This window comes from Choloepus didactylus, chromosome 7, assembly GCF_015220235.1.
Source record: "Choloepus didactylus isolate mChoDid1 chromosome 7, mChoDid1.pri, whole genome shotgun sequence".
Lineage (NCBI taxonomy): Eukaryota > Metazoa > Chordata > Mammalia > Pilosa > Megalonychidae > Choloepus > Choloepus didactylus.
The window spans coordinates 44,769,186-44,797,006 of NC_051313.1; the positions used below are offsets into that span (position 1 = coordinate 44,769,186).

Here is a 27,821-nt window from a genome sequence, read left to right on the forward strand (position 1 = left end):
CTGGAGGAGTTAGCCAAGTTAGAGGAAATAGATAGGAAACAGCCAAAGGTGAGCTAAGGTAAATTGTTTTTGTGGTTTCAGCTGGAGTTAAAATGACTCAGAGAGCTAAGCTTCTGTACCAGGCCTAAAGTGAAAGATTTCTTTCTTTGTTAATTAAAAACACGTATGCCCAAGAATATCAACAGCAAAATTTTTTAAAACAGCATTTATACGTTTATTTATTTCAAAGTTCCAGTTGATCAGTTCTCTCTAACAATATCCGTATTCAATATTGTACAAATGCGGTGCATGTGTAGGGAAAAGCTGATGTTCCATGGCAAATTAATAAAGGTTCCCTGCATCTCTCCCACCACCAAATAAAATTCCCATAGCCACTTGCCTTTTTCTGTTTCATTTCAGCCCTACTTCCTGGGAATTTAATTACTCCTTGACACCCTTCCCAACTACCATTTAACTCTTGGGGTTCATTTTGTGGTACAGATTGCATTATTCACCAGTCAGTTTCTTTGCATTATACTACTTATTGGCACTGGGGATACTGAGATGTGTAAGACATAGTCTTTGATCTTAAAAAGCTTTTGGTCCAAAAATGCGTGATTGTGCAAATATTAAAAAGCTCTTTCATAAACTAGAACAAGGTATGACACTATTACAAGGAATTGTAATAGAGGAGCATATGGGGGGAAATGTACCTATTGTAAACTATGGACTATAATTAATAGTAATATTTTAATACTCTTTCATCAGCAGTAGCAAATGTAGTACACCAATACTGTGGGTCAGTAATGGAGGGGGATAAGGGGTATGGGAGGATTTGAGTTTTATTTTTATTTTTATTCCTTTTCTGGAGTAATGAAAATGTTCTAAAATTGATCATGGAATTGTATGCACAACTATGAGATGATACTTGAGCCAGATGGTATCTTGTGAGCCAGTAGTAGTATACTTCAGATGGTTTGTGTGGTGTGTGAATATATCGCAATGAAACTGCATTTTAAAAAAAGAGCTCTTGGTCCAGTTGGAGTGAACAGAAAGATAGCAGAGTTGCATTTGTAGGAATGGAGATACACAAAGAATATTAGGAAACACGTAAAATTGCGATTTTATCCATTCTGGGGGATGTAGTGAAGACTGAGCTAAGTCTTAAAGGGTGAGCAGAAACTTAACAGATGAAAAGAGAGGGATGCAGTCACATATATGCCACATGCCTACTATAGTATCTCTCACCACCTACCCAGGTCCTGGTGGCTATGGGGTAATATGCAGTCTGTTTGCTGAGGGACTAGCCATGATTCTCTAACCCCTCTCTCCCCCCAATATGTGCATTTAATTTTCAGTGAGGTCAGAAGTGTAGGAAAGGCACTGAGGAACTAAGTGTCTAAGATTGATTTATTATTTGCTTGGTTTGTACATTGAAAGATTATCTTAAGTTGAGGCTAGGAACTCATGACACCCTATATAGGATAGTCTAACTTAAAAATTATATTGCTTTATGTTTAATAAGCCTTTAAGAAACCACAGAGTAGTTGTTAAAAGATGGTGTATTCACATTTTTCCTCCTTTGCTCCATAACATATGATTGATTTGTGTGCAAAAAGGGAATTAACTATTGTAAATAAATTTTTTTCATACATAGAATAATTAGAGAAAAAAAAACAACTAAATTTGAGCCCTCAAGTGTTTGGACAGAAGTAAATCTGGTTGACTGGTATCTTATGATTTGAGGTTTGAACCAGCAACAGTTTCATTTGTCAGTGTGATGACACTGCCCCTCAAGAGTCAGCATTTCAGCATATTTGTGCATAGAAACATAAAACTGCAACCCCCCAGATTTTATCAGAATGAGTGTTTAGGGTCAACAGTAATTATCCAAAATGATTTTACAATTTTGGTGATTGTTTATGCAATTATACAGAATTTGTTTTCATTCTGGTATCCCTGTGTACCTTCACATTTTTAATTTGAAAGATCACTTAGATTTTTTTGGATCCTGGCTTCTTGTTCTGTAAAATAGGGATGTTTCTTGCCACCAAGTTCACGGAAGCCAAAGGTTTTTTTTTAAGTGAGATTTGATAAATCTTTTTGTATTTTTCAAAGGTTTTACAATTAACATATTTTTTGTTTCTCACAGCTTTGTTCATTTTTTTTTACAAATAAAAGAAAGCAAAGTTACAAAGAAGCAATTTTGGTTTTCTTTTTGTTGTTCTTTGTTTAATCATTGAAAATCTCACAGTCAGGTATTTTTGATGTTTGGTTTATGCACAGAAAGTGCAAATCTGTGATGAACTCCAAATGCAAACCAATATTCTAACTCCTGATAAAGATAAAATACCTCAAATTTTGGCAAGAGTTGCATGCCCCTGATTTTTACCTTTTTTAGAAATAAATTTCTGGCCATAAATTGGAAATGCCGGAAATAAGGCTTTTGATAATGAAGGAATAAGCTAATTTTACTAAGTCATCTCCATGGTCATTACATCCCCTGTAGCCAGCTTGATTATCATCATACATTTGTTAAAATAAATGAAAGTAAAGCTCTTTAAGGCAAGAGGTCCAAAAATAAACTGCAATAGGTGGTGCTGCTAGTGAAAGTTTTTCGTTGAGGAAGACTAAACAACATTTCACACATTTATTTGACATCTCGACTATTTAAACAAACCCTGGAAGGTCCATTTGTAACTTTGCTGAGACACTGTAAGCCTGACATGTGGGATGGGTCATTTGGCTAATGTGGGAGCCTCTCCCTTTCAGGCTTACCCTAACCCTCTGTGTTCTTCATTGTTCTCCATTCTTCAGTGTATACATATTTTTTGGAAGAAACAATAGTGCCTTCACAGTGGGAATTAAAAAAGTTCTTCAAATGTAACCCTCATGAGCAAAGATCATCCTCATGTTTGGACAGAAATAATCTGTTAGGCTCAATTTAAAATTTGTACTTATGATATATTTTCTTTTCTTAAATTTATTATTATGCTGTCACATGCTGACTTTATATGGATCATTTCTTTGCCTTGGATCAAATTCTTTGCCTTGATTGCTTCGTTTGCTCTCTGTCTCTGTGCTTTGTTCCAAGGCATGGACAACATTGATTAATCAGTTAATTTTGAAATATTCTATAACTCATACTTGACAAATATGAATGGGTTTGGATCCAGCCAGCTAGAATTGCTGGGCCATTTTATGTAAGCAGATCAAAAGCATTTGAATTTATATTTTCAAAGTTTATTTCAGGGTTTTCTTTTCAAAGAACTGATTTAATTTCTGATTTTTACTACATTCCTTTACCTTATTGTCAAGAAACTTTTAATCAGTTTATAAAGACAAGGTATTGCAGTTACTTGTTTTATCACAATTTTATAGTTATAGCTAATTAAATGGGGATTTTAAATTAAGATTTTGGCTTATGCCCTATTACGAAGAAACATAAAGATTATAAGCAAAAATCAATGAAAGAATTAACATGAACATATTTTGAATAACTTGTTTAAAATGGTAAGTGTTGAGGCTCTGGAAAAAATTTTGGGCAGAGAAAATAAATATAGAAATATATAATGTAATATATAATATAATATAAGCATGGAAAGGGATATGTGGTTTATATTACCTGTGATACTATATGTTCATTAAGACCTGTACTACTAAGTGAGTATAGATCCGGAAGAAGTTAATGTAAGTATTTTTAAATGGGTTTGTATTTCTCTGATAAACAGCACTCTCCTTCTGTTTGTGATCATAGGATGAAAGCTCTGTAAGCTTGTATATGTTCATTTTTACTGCTACATCATGTAGTGTGCTCTTAAGATTGAGATCTCATTCCCCAGGAAACATTTCTGTCCAAGATTAATTGCCCTTTTAAAATCAGCGTTTGATGTATTCCTTTGGCTATATCCTGACTTGGTTTAACCCTCTTTGACCTGACCTCACTGACTATTACCGCCCTGGCTGAGTCAAAATCCTTCAGCATGATGTATGCACTTCAGATTTCAGCCTGTGGTTTTTCATGTCAATGGATTCAATTAGTTGGCATTTTACTAATGAACATATCAGAGATTAAAGAATTTGTCAGACAGAACACAGTTGTTCATACTTGTGGTAATCAAAAAGCTTATCTCTTTATTTAAAACTTTTTCAGAGGTATTAAGTATTTTCGGAAGTTTTACCTTCAGCAACACACATTCCAAGATAGAAAATCAAGTAGTTTTCTGCTGAATTACAAAATATAAATGTGAAGCTACAACAATGATTGCAACTTTTGGCCTTAGATTTTTTTAATTCCATATTCACAAGTATGAACTAAAAACCCTTTAATTAAACTGAAATTTTCTGATGAATGCCTGTATGAATTTCCCTTGAGAATATACCATCCATTTCCTTAGCCTCCTCCATATTAAAATATATCCCCACGCATGCAGTATTCTTACTAATAGTAATAGGTAAACTCAAACATCTCACTAAAATCTCAGATAGCCTGTTTTTAAAAACATTTAGGTCACATTCCCTGTTGAAAATTGGCCAAGAAATAAAGAATAAAATACAAATTGAGATGGGAGATGTTATGAGCCATTGGTAATAGAAATTTCTAAAAGGCAATTCATCACATAGGCTGAGTTTGCAAATAGTGTTGTATTTTTTAATGTATAACATAAAGATTTGGGAAGGTTTTTTTCCTCCCCTTTCTGAACGTTTTCATCTTTTTTTAAAAAAAAATTAGACCCTCACTTAAGTGGATTAAACAATAGTAGAGTAGGACTCATTTGACTTATAGATGATGTGCTCTACTGAGTAGGTATGTTAAGACCCCTATTCAGTGAATGCTTAGGGCTTAAAAGTGCTGAAGGAATCTTTTTTTAAACATCAAGCATTCATTTAACTGTTTACATCATCACTGAGTCTTTGGGTTTTTGCATTTTTTTTTAATGTTTTCATAAAAGTCTTGTACCATGCTGTATAGACATGCAGCTAATTCACAGTATATATTAAAATGAGGCCAAATTCTCACAGCCATTTATGTGCCAGACACATCATTGAATCTCCATGGTTTTTTATGCTGGTATCTTTTGCTGTATCTAATACTAAAAGAATTACATTATGCCCATGACTTTGTGTGCAGGCAAGAATAATTATTATAAGTCCTTACTTTTTGTTCGTAAACCGTGAAACTAGTCTTCGTTAGGGGTGTGGGAAGGAAAGTTACTCACTTTATTGAATGCCTACTTATGTCCCAACCCTGGCCAAACTGTGCTTGGATGCTTTCCTTGGATATTCCACTTGACCCTCCATACAACCCTGGAGATTAGAATTCTTTAACCTGCCTGTCAGATGAGGAAACTGAGACTCAGAAGATTAAATGTTTTGCCTAGTAATTAAAAAGTTTTGTATTATAGGCCTATTATGATTTTAACTCAGAATAGAAATATTTTGTTGTTTAGACACAAAAGGCTTATATATTACAAGTGGAAGACATGTTAGTGATCATCTGTTCTAGATCAGTGGTTTACAAACCGTAGCCCTACAGAGTTATCTCAGAAACTGCCATGGGTCATGGGTCAGCAAGCAGGTCTTGGGAGACAGGTGTAACCCCAGTATCAACCAGAGCAGCCCCACCTTCACCTGGTTTATGCATAAAATTTTGCTTAAAAAAAAATTCTATACTCACATGATCGTAAGATATATTTGACAGTATATTTTAAAAGAGACTTTACCTCGGAGATTTAATTCTAAAGATCTGGGAGCTTATGTATTTTTAAAAATCTCCCAAATGATTTGATGGTCAGCCAGATTTGCAAACCATGGGTCTGTACCTTCATTTCATATGTAAGAAGCAGCCCAAAGAGATAGGAGTGCTGTCCAATATTGTTCATTACCAGCATTGGAAGTCAAGCTGCCTGACTCCCAATTAATCTTTCAGTAGCACCTTGTTAACTGTCAGTACATAGTTTCCCCATCTCCTTAATTCTCATTTATACTTTTGTATACAGTTATATTCATGGCGTATATACCTTTGCATAGGAATCATTTTTTTATATCTGCATAAGAAGTTAATATTGTTTTAAGTTTGAGATTTGCACTAACGATTTGTTTGGCTAATGTGATTTTTTTTCCTCTGTGTAATTCCCACCATTCTAATCATACTACAGAAATCTGTGTGAATATTTGTTTTTTAGTGTAACACAATTCCAAAAATGCACACTTTAAAATAGATTCTGGTTAAGACTTGACTGTTCTTACTAGGCCGTTGGTGATAATGCAAATATTATGTGGTACATTTACATTTTGATTTCATCATACTTGGACTTTTAGATAAGAAATGAAGTTTTATTGTGATGTTCTCTGTAGTGGTATATGATCTCTTTAAGACTTAGTATCTAACTCTTAAAGTGAATTCAATTTCTCCTCTACCTAAAGAAAGTCCATGTCTCTGACATTTATTTCTGACCTTTTCTTTCACAATCCCAAAGTATTTTTTGAATGACTGTCCTTATATTTACAAGATGAATTAGGGTAACAATAGTTTTAGATTTTAAAAAAAAAGTGATGTAGACCTTCTACAAAATAATGACATATACTTTTCAAAATTGTCACTGTTAAGAAACGCAATGAAAGTCTAAAGGAAAATAGAGAGATGTGAAATTAAATGCAGTGTGTGATTCCTGAATTGGATCCTAGGCTGAGGAAAAAAAAAAAAATTGGGGGGACAGTTGATAAAATTCCAGTATGGATTATTGATTAAATAATAGTATTATATCAAAGTTAAATTTCCGGATTTTGTTCACAATACTGCAGTTAAGTAAGAGAATGTCCTTATTAGAAAATATACACTGACTAAAGTTTTTAGGGGTAAAGGGGCTCAATTTTTCCAACTTACTTTGAAATATATATATATTCATGTTCTTAATACAGAGAGAGAACAAGGTTTGAAATTATATCAAAATGAAAGTTACTCCAAAAATGTGCCCTATATAAGGGAAGTTCATATATAGACCTAGTTCGCTTGATTACTGTCTCAAATGTTTGCTGACTTTTTAAGGCATTAAACCAATTTTTTAAAAATTTGAAGTGTAGAGTAACATTTTTCTCCTGTAGTGACATATTTCTCATTCCCAAATTTTAAATTCTAGATTCCCATTTTGAAGCGTAAAGACATGGTTACTAAAAACATGGTTTACTTTAGCAATATCATCAAGTGTTTCTAGTGTTAGAAATAAAATAAACATCTGCTAATTTTCACTGTTCCCTTTTGTTCATTCTAATATTGTCAAAATGTCCAGTCATGCTTTGTTGTTAATTATGATAGCATATATACTTCTTGGCTTGACTGGAAATATTTTTTATTTTTTGCTGTTTTAAAACTTAAAAATCAAAGCAGTGTTTACAGGTAAAGCCCTTCTGTATAACAGAGCTGGCCATCAAAAACTATTCTCAAAATATTAATCTTAGGAGTGTATTCTACCAGCAACAAAATTATCCAAGTTATGATCAAATTTATTGATCGATTACTATGTGTCAGGCGCATAGTAAGAGAAACTTCAGTTAATAGTTCTAAGGCAACTTAGTCCTGTTTCGAGAATCCCTGTAGTTAACAGTTGTGTTGGGCGAAGCCAGAAAACAGACAGAAAAGACAAATACAGACAAGTGAAATATTTCAACAAATGTAGGCAGTGACAAATAATATATTTAAAGCATTAAACTATTATGTTAAGGAATATGACAGTCCTTCTAGGTCCTTTTCCTTAGTTGTCTGTGTTTGGTTAGTGACATTTTCATGTTGCTGATTGAAAATGGCCCCAACTTCTAAACCAGAGAATCATTGCTGCCTATGCAGGGCTCTGGTAATGTGATTATTAGGTTTGCCACACAAAGTGTTTGTATAGTGTTATGTTCTCCAGTTTCCGTTGTACAGCTCACAAACTTCATCTATCCTTTTCTTAAGAGGGTTGCTCTTTTGTCTTTCAAACACATTATATGTCACCAAATGGCATATTGTATTTGCTCCCACACTTAAATATTGCTTTAAGTATGGTAACCTAGATATTGAGTTGTGAGCTTGTTTCTTCTACTCTGTTTCAGTGTACCCAGAGGTGACTCTGGCTTAAGGAAAAAGTTTACAGATAAGGAACTTTTACTCTTAAACTACTGTTCTTTCATTTTTTGACTCAGTGCTAAGTAGGAGGAAGATTCTGAGAATGTTAAAATACTTGAGAGAAATACAGTGAGAATATGAAAAGAACTACACCGGAAATATTTTCAAATATTCTAAGAAAGATTTAATACAGTAAAACCTTGACAATCCAGGACTTATAGAGAATTCATCATTCCAGATAGCTTACGGTTTATCCCTCAGCTTTGAATACCAATTTGAATATCAACATTTTAAAATTTTCCCAAAGTACTAATACCATGCCTTCTACAGTGTTTGGTCTGTAGCTTAATCTTATTTATAGGTGATTCATATCATCATCATCATAAAAACCAATTGTTATATTAACACTGTGATCACAACTGTTTGAAAAATATATAGCTGCAACAAAGATTGGCAGAAAAATCAAAACAGTGAAAACATTTTAGGTGGTATCTTTTTCTAAAGACTTTTTTAAACTGTGACACAGTAATTGGGGGCTTTGTTGGGAGCTTTTTATTTAATTGGCTTTAGGATTAATAGTATGCTTGTTATATTTTTACATTTTTTGGCATTCTTTTATCAACTTTCGATAGTTTTTTTGTGTCCATGTTAATCTGTTTGTTGTCACGTCCCTTGACTGTGCTGCCTCTTATAAGAAGTTTAAATATTTTGAAAGAGTCTCTTGTTTCAGATTTTAAGGTACCAGCCAAACTGTTATCACCATACATCATCAGTCCATTTTGTCTAGACTTTAGAGCACTAAGGATTCAAAAGCCATTTTGAACGGAACAAAAGGAGAAAAGTAGGGTATTTGCTCCTCATAAAGATCCTTGAATTCTCTGTTTCCTTGTTGTCTTCTGTCTCCAGGAAGCTGAGAAGTTAAGGCATTGTATTTTGAAGAAATCACAAGGAGGCTATGAGTTGTGCTAAAAGGGCAACACAAAGATTCTCTTCAGTGGTCCTATATTCTGTTTTGTTTTTCCATTAAAAGGGTTGGGTTTTGCACTCTTTGTTTTCCTATAACAACCAAGGGTGTTTCTGTTTAAAGGTTGTCACTGTATCATCCCCAAATCATTAAAAGTACAAACTAATCTTAAATTTATTTTGGAATAGAATTTTAGTGTAAAAGAGAAATGTGAATTACAGCACCCTTTTAATTAGAGAATGGATGTTAATAAAAATCAGTCAGGTTTCGTGACTCCAGAATAGGAATCCGAGTCAGACTTTTAGTTCCTTCTTATTAAAACTTTAACTCTTATTCTAATAGTCTTTATAAAACCTTTTGATATATACTTGAACTTTATTGAAAATTAACCTAAAGCTCCCATCTATTTTATTAGCATCTCTTTAAACACTGATGTGATTCTTGATGATTTGTAGTCACATTTATATTTTCCATTTTTTTAAAATATGCCTTGACCTACTTCATGTCCCTGTCATTTTAATAGCTGTATACTACAGTTTTTAATGTGTAACTAAAATAAATTTGGTCAGTGGATACAATGGGCTGTTTTCTCCACTATAGTTTCATTAACGTCAATCATAGGTAAGCACAGTAATTAAGAAAGAATGAATACTTTCACATACAGCAACAGAATTTTTATCAGAATTCATTGTAACCCTCAAGTTTCTGTTTTTGGGTAATACATATTGCAAAATTTGAACTTTCTCTCATGTCCACATTTCCTGCTCAGGAGACAGACCAGATTTAAACTGTTAAAGCTGTAAAAAATCCATTTTATGCATGAAGGATTCTCAAGAAAAGTGGTTTATTTTTTCTTCAACTATTTGACTCTTATTGTTGGATTTCTTTCTTGGAATAGATGGGGAAAAAAAAAATCAAGTGATGATTCATGGAATAGAACCAATGATGGAAACACCTCTGCAGTGGCTGAGTGAACATCTGAGCTATCCGGATAATTTTCTTCATATCAGTATCATCCCTCCACCAATAGATTGAAGGATCAAAACAGTTCGCTTGAGTGGAATCATCCTTAAACAGGGCTTATCAGAGCATGTCACCCTTCTGCTTCATTCAGATTTGGTGGAGGCAGTCTGACCAGAAACACTTCTCTGCTGCAAGCCCAACAGGAAAAAGATTCCATGTCAGATAAGGGCAGTTGGGCTGGTCTTACTTTGCATCACCACTGCTTTCCTCCACTGCCGTCATTAAACCTCAGCTGCGACATGAAAGACTTTACAGGTCCACTGCAAGTCTTCTGTTTTCTTGTAAAATATAATGAAGCTGAAACCTTCGACCTAAGAAGAAAATGGAAATATGTGCCACTCAGTTTGTATTTCTGATTAACAAATAAACAGGGGTATTTCCTAAGGTGACCGTGTTTGAACTTTAGCTCGAGAAAGTGGAAACATTGGTTTAATTTTCAAGAGAATTAGACTTAAGAAAGTAAAAGAGAAATTCTGTTATCAATAACTTGCAGTAATTTTTTTGTAACAGATCAAATTACAGTAAACCCATCTTTCCTTAATGAAAATTTCCTATGTTTACAGTCTGTTGGTATGCAAACAATCTTGTAATTTTGATAATGAACAGTGAGAGTTTTAAATAAAACCTCTAAATGTGTTTTTTCATTTAGTAACATACAATTTTATCACTTTTCAAGTACTTTCTGAGTCATGAACAGATCACTGGTTTTACTTTATATGTTACAATTTAGACAGGCTATCATTGACACGGGATGGATGGAAATCATAGGATAACTTCACTCAGGAGCTGTCATAGGATTTCTTGCTGCCAGTTTTCAAATCTGTGTTCTTTACATGCTAAAAGTATAAATAATGTTACAGCTTATCTGTGCTGTTTTGTTTATCACTATAAACCTGTCAAATCATAGTATGCTAAGCTTCCGTAAGAGATAATTTTGCACATTTGGAAAAACCCATTCCTTTTCAAGCTAGTGTTTTTCATTGGCTCCAGGTCTAATATCTCACAATGTAGTCCTGGCAGCCAGGCTTTGAAGTTTGAAGATGACCTATCTCTTGACTGCAGTAGCTTTTCCTTAAGTTTACCAAAAATATTCAGAGTTACTGGAGTTCTTATTCAATATAAGGAAATTTTTGCTGCACTTTATTACCAAGCTGCTGGAATTCTACCAGCTGAACATATTTGTGCATCACAGTATGTTTTTTGTTAGCTAGCTTGCTGTCCATATTGAATGTTGACCCATTTAGGTATACTAAAAGGCTTAGAGTATCACACAATAATGGTTTTAGATTCCATAATAAAAATGAACATCCTCCTATAAAAATTATACAAATGTTGATGTGTGTTCCCACTAGTGCTCATTGTTTCCTTTTCTTTTTCCTTTTGTAATTTTCACTGATGAGTAGCAAATTTATTCACACAAAGAGAGAAAGTTGTACTTGGCCAAAGAGCAAATATTCTGCAATAGAAATTACAAGGCACAATCAAAAAGAAAACTACATGGTACCAGTATGATCGGAGAAAAAGAGAAGCAAGTGAAAATAAGTGGCTGGTGTAAATATATGAAAAAGTGGCATTTTAGTTAAGGCAGGAAAAAATAACAATATTTGGGTTACTTAAGGATAAAAAAACTACTGACTTGTATTTTTGCAAAAGAAGTTGATCTGAATATGATTGTTCACATTAAAAGTATTTATTCTTCTATCAGTTTGGGGATTTTCCCTGCTCGATGTTTTGACAGACTGAAGTCAGCTTCAGTGAGCAAAAGGATCACTCTGATGAAGAAAGTGCGGTAAGAATGGTAAGCCATAGTAATTCTCCACAGATGAGACCAATGTTAAGGTCTCTGTAGTGGACTTAGTATTTATTTCCGGATTTGAAAGTAAATTTTATCAAGTCATTGCCCATTTTTTCTTATTCATTATTACACCAGCATCTTAACTTTAGTACTTTACTGTAGTCCTCTAGTACCAGGTAAGTCAAGCCTCCAACACCCAGCAGAAGAATAAAAACACAAATCAGTGCTTGTCTTAAATATCTATTTTTGTTTCTTTTTATTTGAATATTTAAATTTTATGGTTTATTAAAAAAATTAAATAAACTTAGTGTCTGTCTTTATTCCTAAAAGTTAAAAATGAAATTTATATAAAGCAATTGCCCATTGGGGAAGTTATTAAAATTTCCTTAGTCATGTTTACACCTGTCATAAAAATTTCTCAAGGAAATTTAAAAGGTACGAGTGATAAAAGAGAACATAAGAAAGAAAATTGGGGAGGGCCACAATCTCAATATGCTTTTTAACTCATACTTAGTAAATAGTGACCTTCTAGGAAGATGAAAATATGCTTCACAAATAATTGGCATTGTTGACTAGGAAGAAATGCATTAAGCCTAAAGAAATCATTGCTTGTCCTTCGTAATGTCATTTTTTTCATTTGGATGGATAGAATTGAATTGATAAGCACAATGCCTTCCTCGTGTGTCTAGAGACCAGAAGTAGCCAGTTCCTAATTAAACAAGGTTGACCTACCAATCATTATAGAATTCCATTCTGAGTTGAAATGATTCCATGTCAATCTTAAATTTATCCAAGTTCACTGGAAATTAGATAGGATTTGGTCATTTTCCAAGAAAACTGTGTAATATGCAAGATTTGTACCAAGTGGCAGTAACTTTTAAGATTATTTTTCTAGGGTATGTTTATTTCTTAATAGGCTATTTAAAAGGTACTTTTTCATCCTTTCCATTTTCAGAAATTTGGTTTATGTGGGTCATGCCAAAGAGTAGCAACTGTCTCACTATTTATTCATCATACTATTCATGTTTAGGTCTGAGGTAACTTGGGTTTCCTGTTAGACGTGCCAAAATAGTTGAAACACAAGTGTAGACTCTTTGCATGATCAGGAAAAATATAAAATGTGAAGATATTTTGGAAAATCTGGACCCGTTCAAAGTCAGTCACTGGGATGGAATCAGATATCTACTTGCCTCTTTTGAGTTTGGACAGCCTCTTGAGTGTTTTCTAAATATATTCATCTCTTGGTCTGAAAGAATTAAAAATTATGCAGGAGCAAACAAGGGAGAGGGAAAGGCATGTCTCTTCAGATAATTTTAGATTAATGGACACTGTAATTATAAAAATTTATTTACTATGTAACTTCAAACGTGAATTACAATTTGTGGTTCCTCATACTTCACTACATGTGTTAGCACATGTAATGCTATTGTGGTATCCAGCAAGCATAATATACTAATCAGAGAGTGAAAAAATACTTTTCTTTTTTAGATCCTTTAGGTAGTTCATTAAGTAAGTTTTTAAACACTTGATTATATTTGATAACCAAGAATGTGTTAGAATGATGAACAGTGAGATAAAGACAAATGTGAAGATTTAAGAATTTCAACATGCATTGGCATTACAGTTGATTTCTTCTGAAAGCAGTTAGTTTGTCTTACCACTCTGTAGCTTCCCCACCCACACATAAGGATTTTTTAATGCCATTTTATTGAGATATATTCACATATCAGATAGTCATCCAAAGTGTACAATCAGTGGTTCACAGTTTCATCATATACTTGTGCATTCATCACCATAATCCATTTTTAAACATTTTCATTACTCCAGAAATAAATAAATACATAAAAATTAAAAAGAACACCCAAAGCATCCCATACCTCTTTCCCTCTTATTTATTTTTTGCCTTTATTTTCTACATAAGGATTTTAAATGAAGCACAACCAGGCTTTTTCATCTTTGTTTTCCCCAGTTCTTAGAGCACCTAGTACATAACCTTAGTAAATTTTAATAGAAAGAAAAAAAAATCAACTGAGGGTTATTTAATGACGCTATAAAATCAGTGTTACATTTTCCTGTTAAGAATGTCACGACCCTATAAAAATAGGAACAACCTTCTTCAGAAATCAGTATATGAAGTGCAGTTGGTTCAGGATGGCATTACATCAAAATGATGAGGACTTGCTTACTCAATTGACTACTTTCAGTAGGGATCATTGTGGACCAGATCCTTGCGTCAGTCCACACTCATTTTAGTTGCAGTATAGACCACAGCACATATCTTGTGTTTCAACATCACTCTTAATTTAAGCAGCCCCTAAAGTTGGAGCTATTCTCACAAAGCATCTGCAGGTGTTTGTTAATTCTGACCTTTTCATAAATGAGTGATTTGTGTCTTGCTTTTGCCTCTAAGACTCTACTTCTGAAAATGTAATACATTTTTAGCTAAACAAGTGTGTTAAACCTGTGAACAAGGTTATTCAAACTAAGGTAGAACATTGGAACCTTCCTTTGAGAGCTTTAAGAGAATATTTGGGCTTCAATCTTTTATATGAGTGGCAGAGGATATCTGCCTGCTTCCCATTTGACTTAGAAAATGCTGATGAACTTTTCTTTCATAACACTTGCTGTAGTTTATAATTAAATACTTGTGTGGGTATTTTTTCCCTCACTGGAGTATAAACTCCACAAAGGCAGGGACCAGGTCTGTTTGGTTCAGTATTGTATCCCCAGGATCTAGCATTGTTCCTGGAATTTAGTAGTTGATAATAAATACTAGTCAAATAAATGAATAAAAGTTTGGAAAAAGTTGTATTTCATATCTCCCTTTTAGAATCCAAAGCTCATTAACATATTAAAGACTTGAGATGTTCTAAGATTGAGACCTTATAAACGTTATAAACTAACATTTCCCAAACTTTCTTTTTTCCGCCTAGTATCAACTACATCTCCTGAATTTTAGTTTGGGGAATGGAGGATTAAAATTACATCTGAATAATCTAGGGTTAAACAGCATAAGTTTTATCCCTCCCTTTATGACAACTTTTTGACTTTGAAAGAAGCTTTCAAGCTTCTGACTCATCTCCAAGCAAGGTAACTTCAACCATTCCTTCCTCTAGGTAGTCCCGTTTGCCAGTATTGCTGTTAAAATTCATTCACCAAGTGTTATACTTAGTACCTAACATATGCCAAGTATTAGGCCATGTGCCAGGAATGCAGCAGTGAATGTAACAGACATGGCTCCTGTCCTCATGGAGCTTCCGATCCAGGGACAGTCATTGAACTGTGCTTCAGATGTGATCTGACTAAAACAATGCAGTGTAACTTGTGCCTCTACTGTCCTGGAACTAGACATAGTGCAGCCTGAAATTAGAGCTGCATTTTGGACAGCCATGTCTGTCTAATGAAAGTGCCTCTCAGCAAGGAACAATTATTGTATGCATGACCCTGCCACTTTGATTTAAATGCTGCCAATATTGGGTGGGTAGTCTAGCTTCCCAGTAGTGCATGGTCTGACAGGGCCCAGCAAGAGTAAGATTTAGTAAAAGGGCTGGGAATCCACGACACATCTATTCAAATATTAAAAACTGAGGAAAGTGGCCAGTGGATTGGAGAAAAACACTGCTCATTAGGTAAGTAAGAGTTGAAGGTGAAATATTTGCTCAGGGAACCACCATAAAACTAGCCAAGAGAACCTAGGAGCTGAAATACAACATTCTGTGAGAACAGTCATGAGCCCCAAATGGAGCACACCTAAAGCCAAGCAGAGGCTGGCTTCATGGATGGGCCGTTTTCTGTGGCACTGGCGTATGTGCCAGCAATTCCTGATCCCCAGTTCAGTATTGTACTATTTGCGATGCGATGACTATCTTTTTGTGTTGTTGCACATTTTCCAGATGCTATGAAGTTATGTTGCAGAAAACTTAACATCCTCAAGTTGGATGTTGATACTTTATGTTACTCAAAATGTTGGTTTTTAGCTTTCTTATTCCTGAGAGAGTAAGCCATTGACCCATAAACTTTCTCTGACCCTTAAGATTTTGTGCAGGCCTGGGGAAAAATTCCATCCTTGACTACCAGCCCTTTTCTGGTTGTTAAAGAATATACCATCTCTACCATGCCTTCCTTGAGAAGTTGTTCATTCATGTTCCTATATTAAAGCTCCCTTAATTGTTTTGAAATTACTTACATCATATGAAATGTCAGCTTACCCTAATGCCTAATAATGAAGCTAAAGTTAGAGTGTGACAGAGAAAGTTATTCATGACCTTTGAAGGTATCAACAGGTCCTGGAGCTAACTTTTAAAGGTAGCCAGGTCAGGAAAACAAGCCAAATTCCATGTAAATATCATGTGGGAGCAAATCTAGGTAAAAGCTAAGTTAGTTTTGGACTGCCATAAGCAGAGGCATTGGAGTTTTAAAATATATTTATATGTAGATGGGGTGTGATTAGCAATAGTCCATCAAAGATGTATAGCAGGTATCTTTCATTCTAGGTAGAACAAAGCTCACACATTAAAAGGAGAACATTTAGGATATCTCAATAAAACTAACTGCTAACCCTGTCAGGCATATTCTCCCAGGTTTTATAGAGTTCCACATCAACCATATATCCAAACATTTATTCCACAAATAGGGTAGTGGATGTTCTGGGAGGAACAAACATGATGTCTGGGAACAGAAGACGTACAAAAAATAACCATACAACATAATACTTGGAAATTGGAATGAGAAAGATACAAGCAAATTACTATGAGAATAGAAGTGAGTGAGGGATTTACTTTGAGCTAATTAGTTAAACGCTGCTTGGCCACTCAGCAGCATTTGACAGTTGATCGATCTCACCTTCATTCTTGAAACACTTTCTTTACTTGAGAACACACCCTTCTGACTTTCCTCCTACCTTGGCCCCTTTCTCAGTTTCCTTTGGTGATTTCTTTCTTTTCTTGACCTCAACATGTTTAAATGTCCCAAGGCTGAGGCCTTCTTCTCTAGCTGCACCCACATGATATCACGTCGTGGTTTTCAACACCATCGTGTGTTATCTCCAGCATTAGCCTTTCCCCTGAGCTCCAAGCTTACACTCAACCCCTTACTTGACATCCCCCTATAGATGTTTAATAGGCAGTTCAAATTTTATTGGTCAAAGCAGAACTCTTAATTGTCCACTCAAATTTGTATTTCTCCCACTTTCCCATCTTAATAAATGCTACCCATTTATTAAGTCCCCAACCTACAAGTCTACAATTCCTCTCTTCCCTTCCCATAACTAATACATTAGCAAGTCCTGATAAGTTCACAATGTATCCTGAATGTATTTACTTCTTACCACAAGTAAGAAGTTCACAATGTATCCTGAATGTATTTACTTCTTACCACATCTGCTACTACCTAAGTCCAAGCAACCATCATCTCACAGTCCAGAGACTGTGGTCTCCCTTCTACTTTTGCTCCCCTTCAGTGTTTTCTTCAAAGCATAGTGCCTCCTTAAAACATAAATGATGTTATGGCAGTTCTTTGTTCGTAACTTTCCAATATCTTCCCATCCCACCCAAAAGAGACCTTTACCAAGCTCTGCTTAATTTGGTCCCTGCTTGTGACCTCATCTTCTGTTGCTATCTGCCTCCACTACTACATTGTATCTACACTGACTTCCTTGCCCATCTTGTCAATTGAATATGCCAAGATTATTCTCTCTCCAGGGACTCTGCACTTGATATCATCTCTCCCTGGAACTCAGCCTGGCTTGCTTCCTCATTCGATCCAGGTCTCTATACCTGTGATCTAAAAGCATACCCCACCCTACTCCCACCCCCATCTTACTGTCACTCCCTATCCCCTCATCATCTCCTACCTCCTTCATAGTACATCTCATCCTCTGAAATAATGTATTTATTTGTTCATGGTTATATAGCTAACATTTATTGTTTACAAGGTCCTGGGCATTGTTTTAAGTGCTTTCAAATATTATTTGATCTTCATAGTCCTATGAGGTAGTTACTAATATTAGCCCCAAGGGGAAATAGAGGCCAAGGATGGTTCAGTAATTTTCTCAACATCATAAAGAAAGTAATGGAGTCAGGATGTAACCCAGGCAGAAAGGAACCAGAGCTAGATGCTTACCCGCTTCCTGCAGTTGCTTACCTTTGGTGTCCTCACACCAGGATATAAGCTTCCTGAGGACAGGACTTGACTCATTATTCTGTTTATCCCCATACCTCTAACAGTGCCTGGCACATCATATGGGCTTATTAAATATTTGTTGAATGGATGAGTTTCCATAACTTCTGTCTGAGTAGATCAGGAAAAACTTCATTAAAGAAATGGACTTTGAGCTGGACCTTGAAGGAAGGGTACAGTTTTCACAGATGGGAATGAGTAGAGTGGGTGACAGCAAGCCAGACAGTACTGCATGAATAACAGGTAAGAGGGATGGTTGGCCAATTGGGCTGGGACCAAACTCATTTGTAGGAGAGAGGGAAAGGTGAGACCAGAAAGATATATTCTAACAAGATTATAGAAAATCTTGAGTACCAGGCTAAGGAGATGAGATTTTATTTGATGTGCAATAAGAGCTAGTATTTTTAATAGTTACATCATATGCTCAGAGCAAACTTGTAAGATGATGACTGGTGACCATGTTTAGGGAGATTTAGAACAGGCTGTCTTGGAGACCAATGAGAGAGAGCTATTGTAAGTGGTTTTCAAACACTTTTTAGCTTCAGAATCCTTTCTTCAATAAAATATCCAGTAAAACAGGTCAAAGAGGAGCTTCTGTGATTAAAGCAGAGTAGCATGTTTAGAAGCTGACCTTCCAGCTCCAGTTGTCTCCTATACCAGCCTTTAGGGCACCAGTCCTGAAGTTTTTGCTCCTCAGAAAACTGTTTGAACACCTCTGACCTGGACCTTTGAGTAATAAAGTCTGATAAATTTCAAACCAAAGGCAAAATAGTGTTAGTGGAAAGGGACATGAAGAGATAGTAGAGGAAGAAGAAACTAAACAGTATGGGAGACTTGAGAGGAAGAAGTCAAAGGTGATGAAAATACTAAGAAATTGGGAAAATAGTTATCCAAATAAAAATTAGTTGGTGGAAACAAATGATGTGTTTAGTTTTTTGTTTGAAATTTTTATATTTATTTTTAATTACAAACACTCTATACCCACCAAACAAAAATTCCCCTTTCCTCCCCTTCCCCATCCCCTGGTAACCTCTAATCTACATTGTCTTTGCAAACTTGCTACTTCTAGATATCTCATATAAGTGACATCATACAATATTTGTCCTTATGTGTCTTGCTTATTTCATTCAGCATAATGTTTCTAAGGTTCATCCATGTTGAAGCATGTCTTAGAACTTCACTCCTTCCTATGGCCAAATGATACTCTGTTGTGTGTAATGTGTGCATCACATTTTATTTATCCATCTGTTTGATAACGAACATTTGTATTGTTTCCACCTTTTGGATACTGTGAATAGTGCTGCTATGAACATTGGTGTGCAAGTATCTGTTTGAGACCCCCTTTTCACTTTCTTTCACTATATACCTAGGAGTGGAATTGCCAAGTCATATGATAATTTTTTTTTTTTTTGCAACTTTTTAACAGCAGCCTTAGAAACCTGATAATTCTGTATTTAACTTTTTGAGGAACTGCCATATTACTTTCCACAGTGGCTGTACATTTTTTCATCCCCATCAACAATGCACTAGAGTTGTAGTTTCTCTGCATCCTCTCCAACACTTGTTATTTTATGTTTAATAAATAATAATAGCTATCCTTGTGGGTGTGAAGTGGTAGCTCATGGTTTTGATTTGCATTTCCCTTATGGCTAATGATATTGAGCATCTTTTCATATGCTTTTTGGCTGTTTGTATATCCTCTTTGGAAAAATGTCTGTGCAAGTCCTTTGCCTATTTTTTAATTGGGTTGTATTTTTGTTGTAGTGTTGTAAAAGTTATTTATATATTTTGGATATTAAGTCCTTATATGATATATGGCTTGCAACTATTTTCTCCCATTCTGTAAGGGGTCTTTTCACGTTCTTGAAAATGTCCTTTGATGCACAAAAGTTTTAAATTTTGATGAAGTTGAATTTATCTGTGGTTTATTTTGTAGCTTGTACTTTTGGAGTCATATCTAAGAATTCATTGCTGAATCCCAGGTCATGAAGGTTTGCCCCTATGTTATATAATGTTATTTCATGGTTTTAGCTCATATTTATATTTAGGTCCTTTATCCATTTTGAGGTAATTTTTTAATATGATGTGAGGTAGGGATCCACCTTCATTCTTTTGCATGTAGATATCCAATTTTCCCAACACTATTTGTTGAAGAGACTATTCTTTCCCCATTGACATCCTTGTCAAAAATCAGTTGGCCACTCAGCAGGTAAATTCACTGCCCTCACCCCTATGTGGGACCTGATTCCCAGGGATGTAAATCTCCCTGGCAACGCAGGATATAACTCCCTGGGATGAATCTGGTCGAGGCATCATGGGACTGAGAACATTTTCTTGACCGAAAGGGGGATGCAAAATGAAACAAAGTTTCACTGGCGGAGAGATTTCATATGGAGTCAACAGGTCACTCTGATGGACATTCTTACATACTATATAGATAACCCTTTTTAGGTTTTAATGTATTGGAATAGCTAGAAGTAAATACCTGAAACTATCAAACTCCAACCCAATAGCCTTGACTTTTGAAGATGACTGTATAACAATGTAGCTTACAAAGGGTGGCAGTGTGATTGTGAAAACCTTTTTTATCACACTCCCTTTATCCAGTGTTTGGATGGATGAGTAGAAAAATGGGAACAAAAACTAAATGAAAAATGGTGTGGGATGGGGGATGATTTGGGTGTTCTTTTTTACTTTTATTTTTTATTCTTACTCTTATTGTTTCTGGTGTAAGAAGAATGTTCAAAAATTGGGGTGATGAATGCACAACTATATGATGGTACTGTGAACAACTGATTGTACACTTTGGATGATTATATGGTATGTGAATATATCTCAATAAAACCGAATTTAATTATTAAAAAAATCAGTTGGCCATAGGTGTGTGGGTATATTTCTGGACTTACAATTCTATTCTCTTGGTCTTTTTGTCTGTCCTTATGCCAGTACCACACTGTTTTGATTACTGTAGCTTTGTAGTATGTTTTGAAATTAGGAAATGTGAGTCCTCCAACTTTGTTCTTCTTTTTCAAAATTGTTTTGGCTTTTGGGGGCCCCTTGAAGTTCCATTTGAATTTGATGATTGACTTTTCCATTTCTGAGAAAAAGGCTGCTGGAATTTTTATGTGAATTGCATTTAATCTGTAGATCACTTTTGGTAGTATTTACATCTTAACAATAGTAAGACTTCCAGTCAGTGAACATGGTATGCCTCGGCATTTATTTAAATATTTAATTTCTTCCAGCAGTGTTTTGTAGTTTTAGGTTTTATAGTTTTTATATCTTTAGTTAAATTTACTCCTAGATTTTTTTGTTTCAGATGCCATTGTATATGAAATTGTTTTCTTTATTTCATTTTCAGATTATCATTGCTAATGTATAGAAACACAATTGATTTTTGCATATTAATTTTGTACCTGCCACTTTGCTGAATTTGTTATCTCTAATAGCTTTTTTGGAGGATGCCCTTGGATTTTCTATGTATAGGATCATATCATTTGCAAATATAGTTCTACACCTTTTTTTCCAATTTAGATATCTTTTATTTCTTTTTCTTGCCTAAATGCCCTGATTAGAAATTCTAGTATGGTATTGAATACAATAGTGAAAGTAGGCAGCATTATCTTGTTCCTGGTCTTATGGGGAAAGCTTTTATTCTTTAACCATGGGGCATGATGTTAGCTATGGGTTTTTCATAAATGGCCTTTATCATGTCGAAAAAGTTTCCATATATTCATAGTTTTCTTAGTTTTTTTTTTTTTTTTTAATCATGAAAGCATGCTGGAATTTGTCAAATGCCTTTCCTGTATCTATTGAGATAACCATGTGGGTTTTTTCCCCATTGTTCTACTTATGTGGTCTGTTACATTGATTTTTATATGTTGAGCCACCTTTGCATTCCTGGGATAAATCTCACTTGGTCATGGTATATAATCTTTTTAATATATTTTTGGATTTGGTTTGCTAGTATTTTGTTAAACATTTTTGCATTTATATTCCTAAGGAAAACAGGTCTGTAATTTTCTTTTATTGAGATGTCTTTATCAGGCTTTGGTGCCAGAGTAATGTTGGCCTCATAGAATGAATTCAGAAAGGGTCTCCCCTCTTGAATTCTTTGGATGAAGAGTTTTGTTTTTAACCAGGTTTAAGTACTCAGGTATTGAGGTGTTATGACAGACACTGGTTCTGTACTAGTTTACTGCACATCCCACACACTGGTGGAGATACTTTGAAATACATATTCCTGCACCCCCAACCCCAGGTGGTTCAGTCAATTTGGACAGGACCCAGGCATCAAGACTTTTTTGACACCCCACAGTGATTCTGAGTTGCACCCCCCAATTGAAGGCTTACTACTAAAAGGTACTGGATATAGTATTGTCAGTGAGCACTGTAAATGTGGGCCCACAGCTCCTGAGAGAGATCAGTACTGGAAAGGCTGGACGTAGGTGTGGTAGTCATCCACCTGGAAGTGTGAATTGAAACCAAGAGTTTGGCAAGGAATTGAATCAATCACATCCCCAAAACTTTCTTAACCATCCTCTTCCATCCTCACTGTGAATCCCCTAGTCCGAGCTACTAACATCTCTTGACTATTACAGTAGCCGTGGATCTGGAGTCCCTGCATGCAATCCTGCTTCTTCAATTCCATTCTCCATCAGGCAGCCAGAAAGAGCATGTAAAACTTCAGATCAGATCCACTTTCTCCTCTGCTTGAAGTCTTTTAGTGGCTTCTCATTGCCTTTAGAATAAAGTCCAGAATCCTTAACATGATAAAAGCTTTGCAAGATCTGGCTTCTCCCAACTAGATTTATCCCCCAATACTTGTCTTCTTTCAGATTCTCAAAAGCATTATTCTCTCTCTCATTACAAACTTGCCTCAACTATTCCCTCCCTTTGGAATGTCTCCCCTGTCTCACTATTGACTTTTGCTTGCTAATTGCTACTCATCTTTTCTCTCAATTTCTCAGGATTTACCTCTGTAACTGACATACCCCCTTCCTGGTAAGGTTGCCATATTTAGCAGATAAAAATACAAGACACCCAGTTAAAGTTGAATTGCAGATAAATAACAAATAATTTTCTAGTATAAATATATCCCATGCAATATTTTATGCATATTTATATTAAAATAATTTGTTTTTAATCTAAAATTCATCTTTAACTAAGTGTATCCTGTATTTTATTTAGAAACCCTATTTCCTGAACTAGATTTAGTTATATCCTCCCCTAATTCATTCTCTGATTTTACTCCATATTTATCCCACTAGTATTAATTGCCCCATATCTATATTTCCTGGTAGGCTCTAAGTTCTATGAGGTAGCAACTGGGTCTGCTTTGCTCACCAACACTTAGCACAGTGTAGTGGCATATCATAAGTCCTCAATAAATGTTTATTAAAGGAATGAAAACAATATGAGATTGCTGGAGTTCTAAAGAGAGGCCAGGTCTTAAGATACTGCCTGGGACATTTTCTGAATGCAGGTGACCTTTGAGGGAGAGTAGGGTAGAGTGGGGAGAACATACAGTGGAATTATAGAGCAAAAAGAGAAGAGAAGGCCTTGGGCTACCTGAGAGGAATGCCCATGCTTGGGTGGCTGAAAGGAAGAAAGAGATGCCGGAGACAGAAAAGTTGCTACCTGTATATGAAAATCAGGATAGTGTTAAAGAACAAGGGAGTCTAAAGAATTCATAAGCTACAGAGTGATCTCAGGAAGTGGCAGTGGAGACCAGGCCTTTCGATTCGGCATTTAAATATTTGGGGACCTTCAAGAGAGCAGTTTTGGCAGAGTGGGTCTTACAGCTGTCAGGTAGCATTGTGGAGGTAAAGAGGTAAAGAGGGCAAATATAGACAATTCTTGAGAATATAGTGCTGGAAGGAAAAAGATAAGATTGTAGCTGAGATGTTGACTTGGTGGTGAGAAAATGCATGTGTGTGTTTTATGCATAAGGGAGCCCTCAGTGTGTTCATTGGTGAAAGGGAACAAACCAGTGGACAAAGAGGGTGATCTTGGGAAGGGACGGGGTAATAGACGGTCTGGGAAGAAGCGAGAAGGGATGGATTAATAGAAGAGAAGGAATGTTTCAGAAGTAAGAGAAGGAGGGTGTGAACAACTATTAGTGCAGTGAATTTCTGATAAGTGTGACTCTGGTTAGTGCCACCTGAAAAGTCCCATGGTCCTCATTACTAACAATAATGATAATATACAGTGTTCACTAAAAAGAATAACCTGAATTTGAATATAGGTAACGTTTCTTAGCCCAGTGCTTCTCAAACGTTAGCAAGCATAGGAGCCTTGTTTAAATGCAGATTTTGATTGAGTAAGGTTGGGCAGGGCCTGAGATTCTGCATTTCCAACAAGCACCCAGTGAGGCTGCTGCTGCTGGTCTTAAACCTCTCATTACCGCTTCTCTGAAGCTTTTTCTTTTTTAAATGGCAGCTGAACGTAAATGTTTAACATTTGGCTTAACCTCTTAATGAAATTTTTGTAAGAAAAATTGAACAGCCTTTCTCCTGAAGTTAGCTGAAATGTTATGGAATACAGCTTTTCACAAATGCATTCTGGTTTTAAATAACTCAAAATGTGTATGTGTATGTCAAACACTAATTCTTTCAGTACTAAGCAAGAAGTTATCTTTGGAGTTGAAACCATATTGCTTTGGAATATGAGAAAATAGAAAATTGCCTCAAAGCAGAATGTGAGCTTGATGAAATATTTATCTATAGTGAATTATTATAAATACAGTGAATTATTTGACGAATCTATTGTTTGTTGATTCAAAGGGACTCCAAAAATCTTTTCTTGAAATGTTTTGTGTGCTATCAGTGTGATTCTTTGTTTAAAGATGCTTTTAAAATGTTTACATTTAACAAAGTAATGCTTTTTAACAGAAAACTACAATATAATCCAAGTATATTATGTACAAAATAACAATAGAATTTAATTTTTTAATTAATTCCTAATTTAGACTATATAGACTTTGATGAATATCTTTTATTTCCAACCCCATTAATGTACTTCTGTGAATGTATGTAAAACCTCTTTTGAAATTATGTTAAAAGTGAGGATTTGACAGGCCAAATAGCCTACCTGTCTATTGCCTGACCACATGCTAGAGCCTGCATAAAGTGAAAGGCTAAGGTAATCCAAACATTAACCAGAGGAAAAGTTTATTGTAATCTGTAGCCCAAATTCAAATTTTCTGCCTCTGATTTTTGTCTTTTAAGTTTCAAATAGGTAACATATGTATAAAATTCAAAAGGTTCGAAGAGTGTATAGTGGAAGTCTCTTTTTCCTCTCTTCTGCCTTTTTCACAGAACTCCCCTCTGTTAGTTTTTTGTGTGTATTTCAGAGTACTGCTAGGCATTTATAACACAGTATGTTTGCAGGTACACACACACACCACCTATAATGTAGTAATGTACTAATTATTCTGCAACTCCTTTTTTTCACTTGATATATTTTGGACAGTATTCCATATAAATGCATGTAGTCTGCCCTGTTCTTATTAATAGCTGCATAATTGGGAATGATTTTTCATAATTGTTTCCAAAATTTGAATTTTTTCATACACAAGATTACATGCAAGTGAATATTTTAGCATTTAGAACCTTTAAGGAAGAATATCAGTGGATGCCATAGGAAAATTCAACATCCCCCTAAACTGTCTTACATTTCAGGAGACCATATCTAAAGCTTCGAGCCCCTGCTAACTCTGTCGATGCCCACAAAGTCATGCATTCCTGCTGGGTTTTACAGGATGTTAGGACAGAGCAAGGAGAAGATGCCTTTCATCCCTGCTTATTTATTAGACACACTAGTTAATACCATTATAAATGCTTCAAGAAACTAAGCTTATGTCCTAGCACTTCCATACCTGTGGATGAACATTAGGGCCATTCAAAACCAAGGCTACCATCTGCATTCTTTCCAGAAGTTCTCTAATGATGCAAATACAGTCATTACACATGTACAAAAATGATAATCCAGAACAGCCTGGGAGACCTAGTATGACAACAGTGGTTCTGGAATTCAGGAGGGGCTCGAGCAGGACCTTGCATCCATCTATCTAGTCACTCATCTATTAACACAAATTTTTGAACGTTTACATTTTTTAGGCACAGTTTTAGGTACTAGGAATATAATGATGAGAAGACAGACAAGGTTCCTGTCTTCTTGGAGCTGGAGCTTACATTCTGTGGGTAATAACTTCACCCAACCAAAACCAACCAGAACCTCCTCTCTCACTTTCTCACTCTTGTCATCACTTTCTCCCTCTCTCTTTCCCTCCTTCTCTCTCTCTCACTCTTGCTCTTATCCCTCCTCCCCCACCCATTCTCTCTAATCAACCTGTAAACCTCCATGTGTTGCTCATGGTTTTCACCACCCTGGATGCCCTTCCTTCTCTATATCCAACTGACATCTTCCAAGGGTTTGTTAAGTGTCTTCTTTGTGCCCAGCAATATGTGAAGTGCTTTGCAGGTGCTCCATAAAACCAACAGAATGGAGGCCCTGCTCTCAGCAATGAGGCTGAACTTTTTTTTCAGTTAACTTTTTATTTAAGAAAAAAGTTTATATTTACAGAGAAGTTGCAAAGACAGTATAGAGAGTAACTGCACGCCCCTCACCCAGTTCCCCCTATTGTAAAACATCTTACATTACTACGGTACGTTGGTCACAGCTAATGAACCAATATTTATACATTTATATTAACTGAAGTCCATACTTCGTTCAGATTTCCCTCATTTTTCAATAAATTTCCTTCTGTTCCACCAACCCATCCAGGATTCCATGTTACATTTAGTCATCACATCTCCTTAGTCTCCTCTGGATTGTGACAGTTTCTCAATCTCTCCTTGTTTTTTATGAGGTTTAGACAGATTTGAGGACTACTAGTGTTTTAGTTTCCTAGGCTGCTCAAGCAAATACCATGCAGTGGTTCAGCTGCAACAATGGGAATTTATTTGCTCATGGTTTTGAGGCTAAGAGTCAAAATCAAGGCATCATCAAGGTGATGCCCTCTCCCTGAAGATTGGTGTTCTGGGGCTGACTGCCACCGATACTTGGTCCTTACTTTTCTGTCACATGGCAATGTGCATGGTGGCCTCTTCTGGCCTCTCCCCTCTCTTCTGGGTTCCACTGATTTCACCTTCTGGCTGCTTCCTCTGTGGCTTTCTCTTTTTCTGCGGTTTTGAAATTCATTCTGCTTATAAAGGACTCCAGGAATAGGATTGAGACCCATCCTCATTGACATGGGCCACACCTTACCTGAAGTAATCTCATCAAAAAGTCCTACTTACAATGGGTTCACATCCACAGGAATGGATTAAGTTTAAGAACATGTTTTTCTAGAGTACATACAGCTCCAAACCACCACAGCTAGTCAGATACTTTGTAGAATATCACTCTGTTTTTACTTTCTTATGATTTGGTCATGGTTACACTGGGGTTATGGGTTTGGAGGAGGAATATCACAGAGGTGAAGTGCCCTTCTCATCTTGTAGCAGGGGTTACAGGATGATTTCACTGCAAGGTAGTGTTTGTCATGTTTCCCTGCTATGAAGTTACCTTTACCCACCCACCCCGCATTCCCTACTCTGCTCTTTGGAAACAAGAAGCTCAGTGCACCACACACACACACACACACACACACACACACACACACATACACCCTCAATGTGGGGGGAAAAGGTAGTTAAGGTCTACCCTCTTGAGGACAGAGTATCAACATAAATTATTTTTAATGCTTCTGTAAGGAAGATTTTCTTTTCTCCCCCTTT

At 35.7% G+C, this 27,821-nt stretch overlaps 1 protein-coding gene across 3 annotated transcripts in view; it reads left to right on the forward strand.

Annotated features, from left to right (window-relative positions):
* ATG5 (autophagy related 5) overlaps positions 1-12,165 on the forward strand; it is a 183,884-nt gene extending 171,719 nt beyond the window's left edge. For all 3 annotated transcript variants that reach the window (XM_037842605.1, XM_037842607.1, XM_037842606.1), the window contains one exon: positions 9,943-12,165. In XM_037842605.1, coding sequence (XP_037698533.1) covers positions 9,943-10,079 — 137 coding nt within the window. In that variant the 3' untranslated portion in view covers positions 10,080-12,165. The remainder of the gene's footprint in view (positions 1-9,942) is intronic.
* The last annotated feature ends 15,656 nt before the right edge of the window (positions 12,166-27,821 follow it).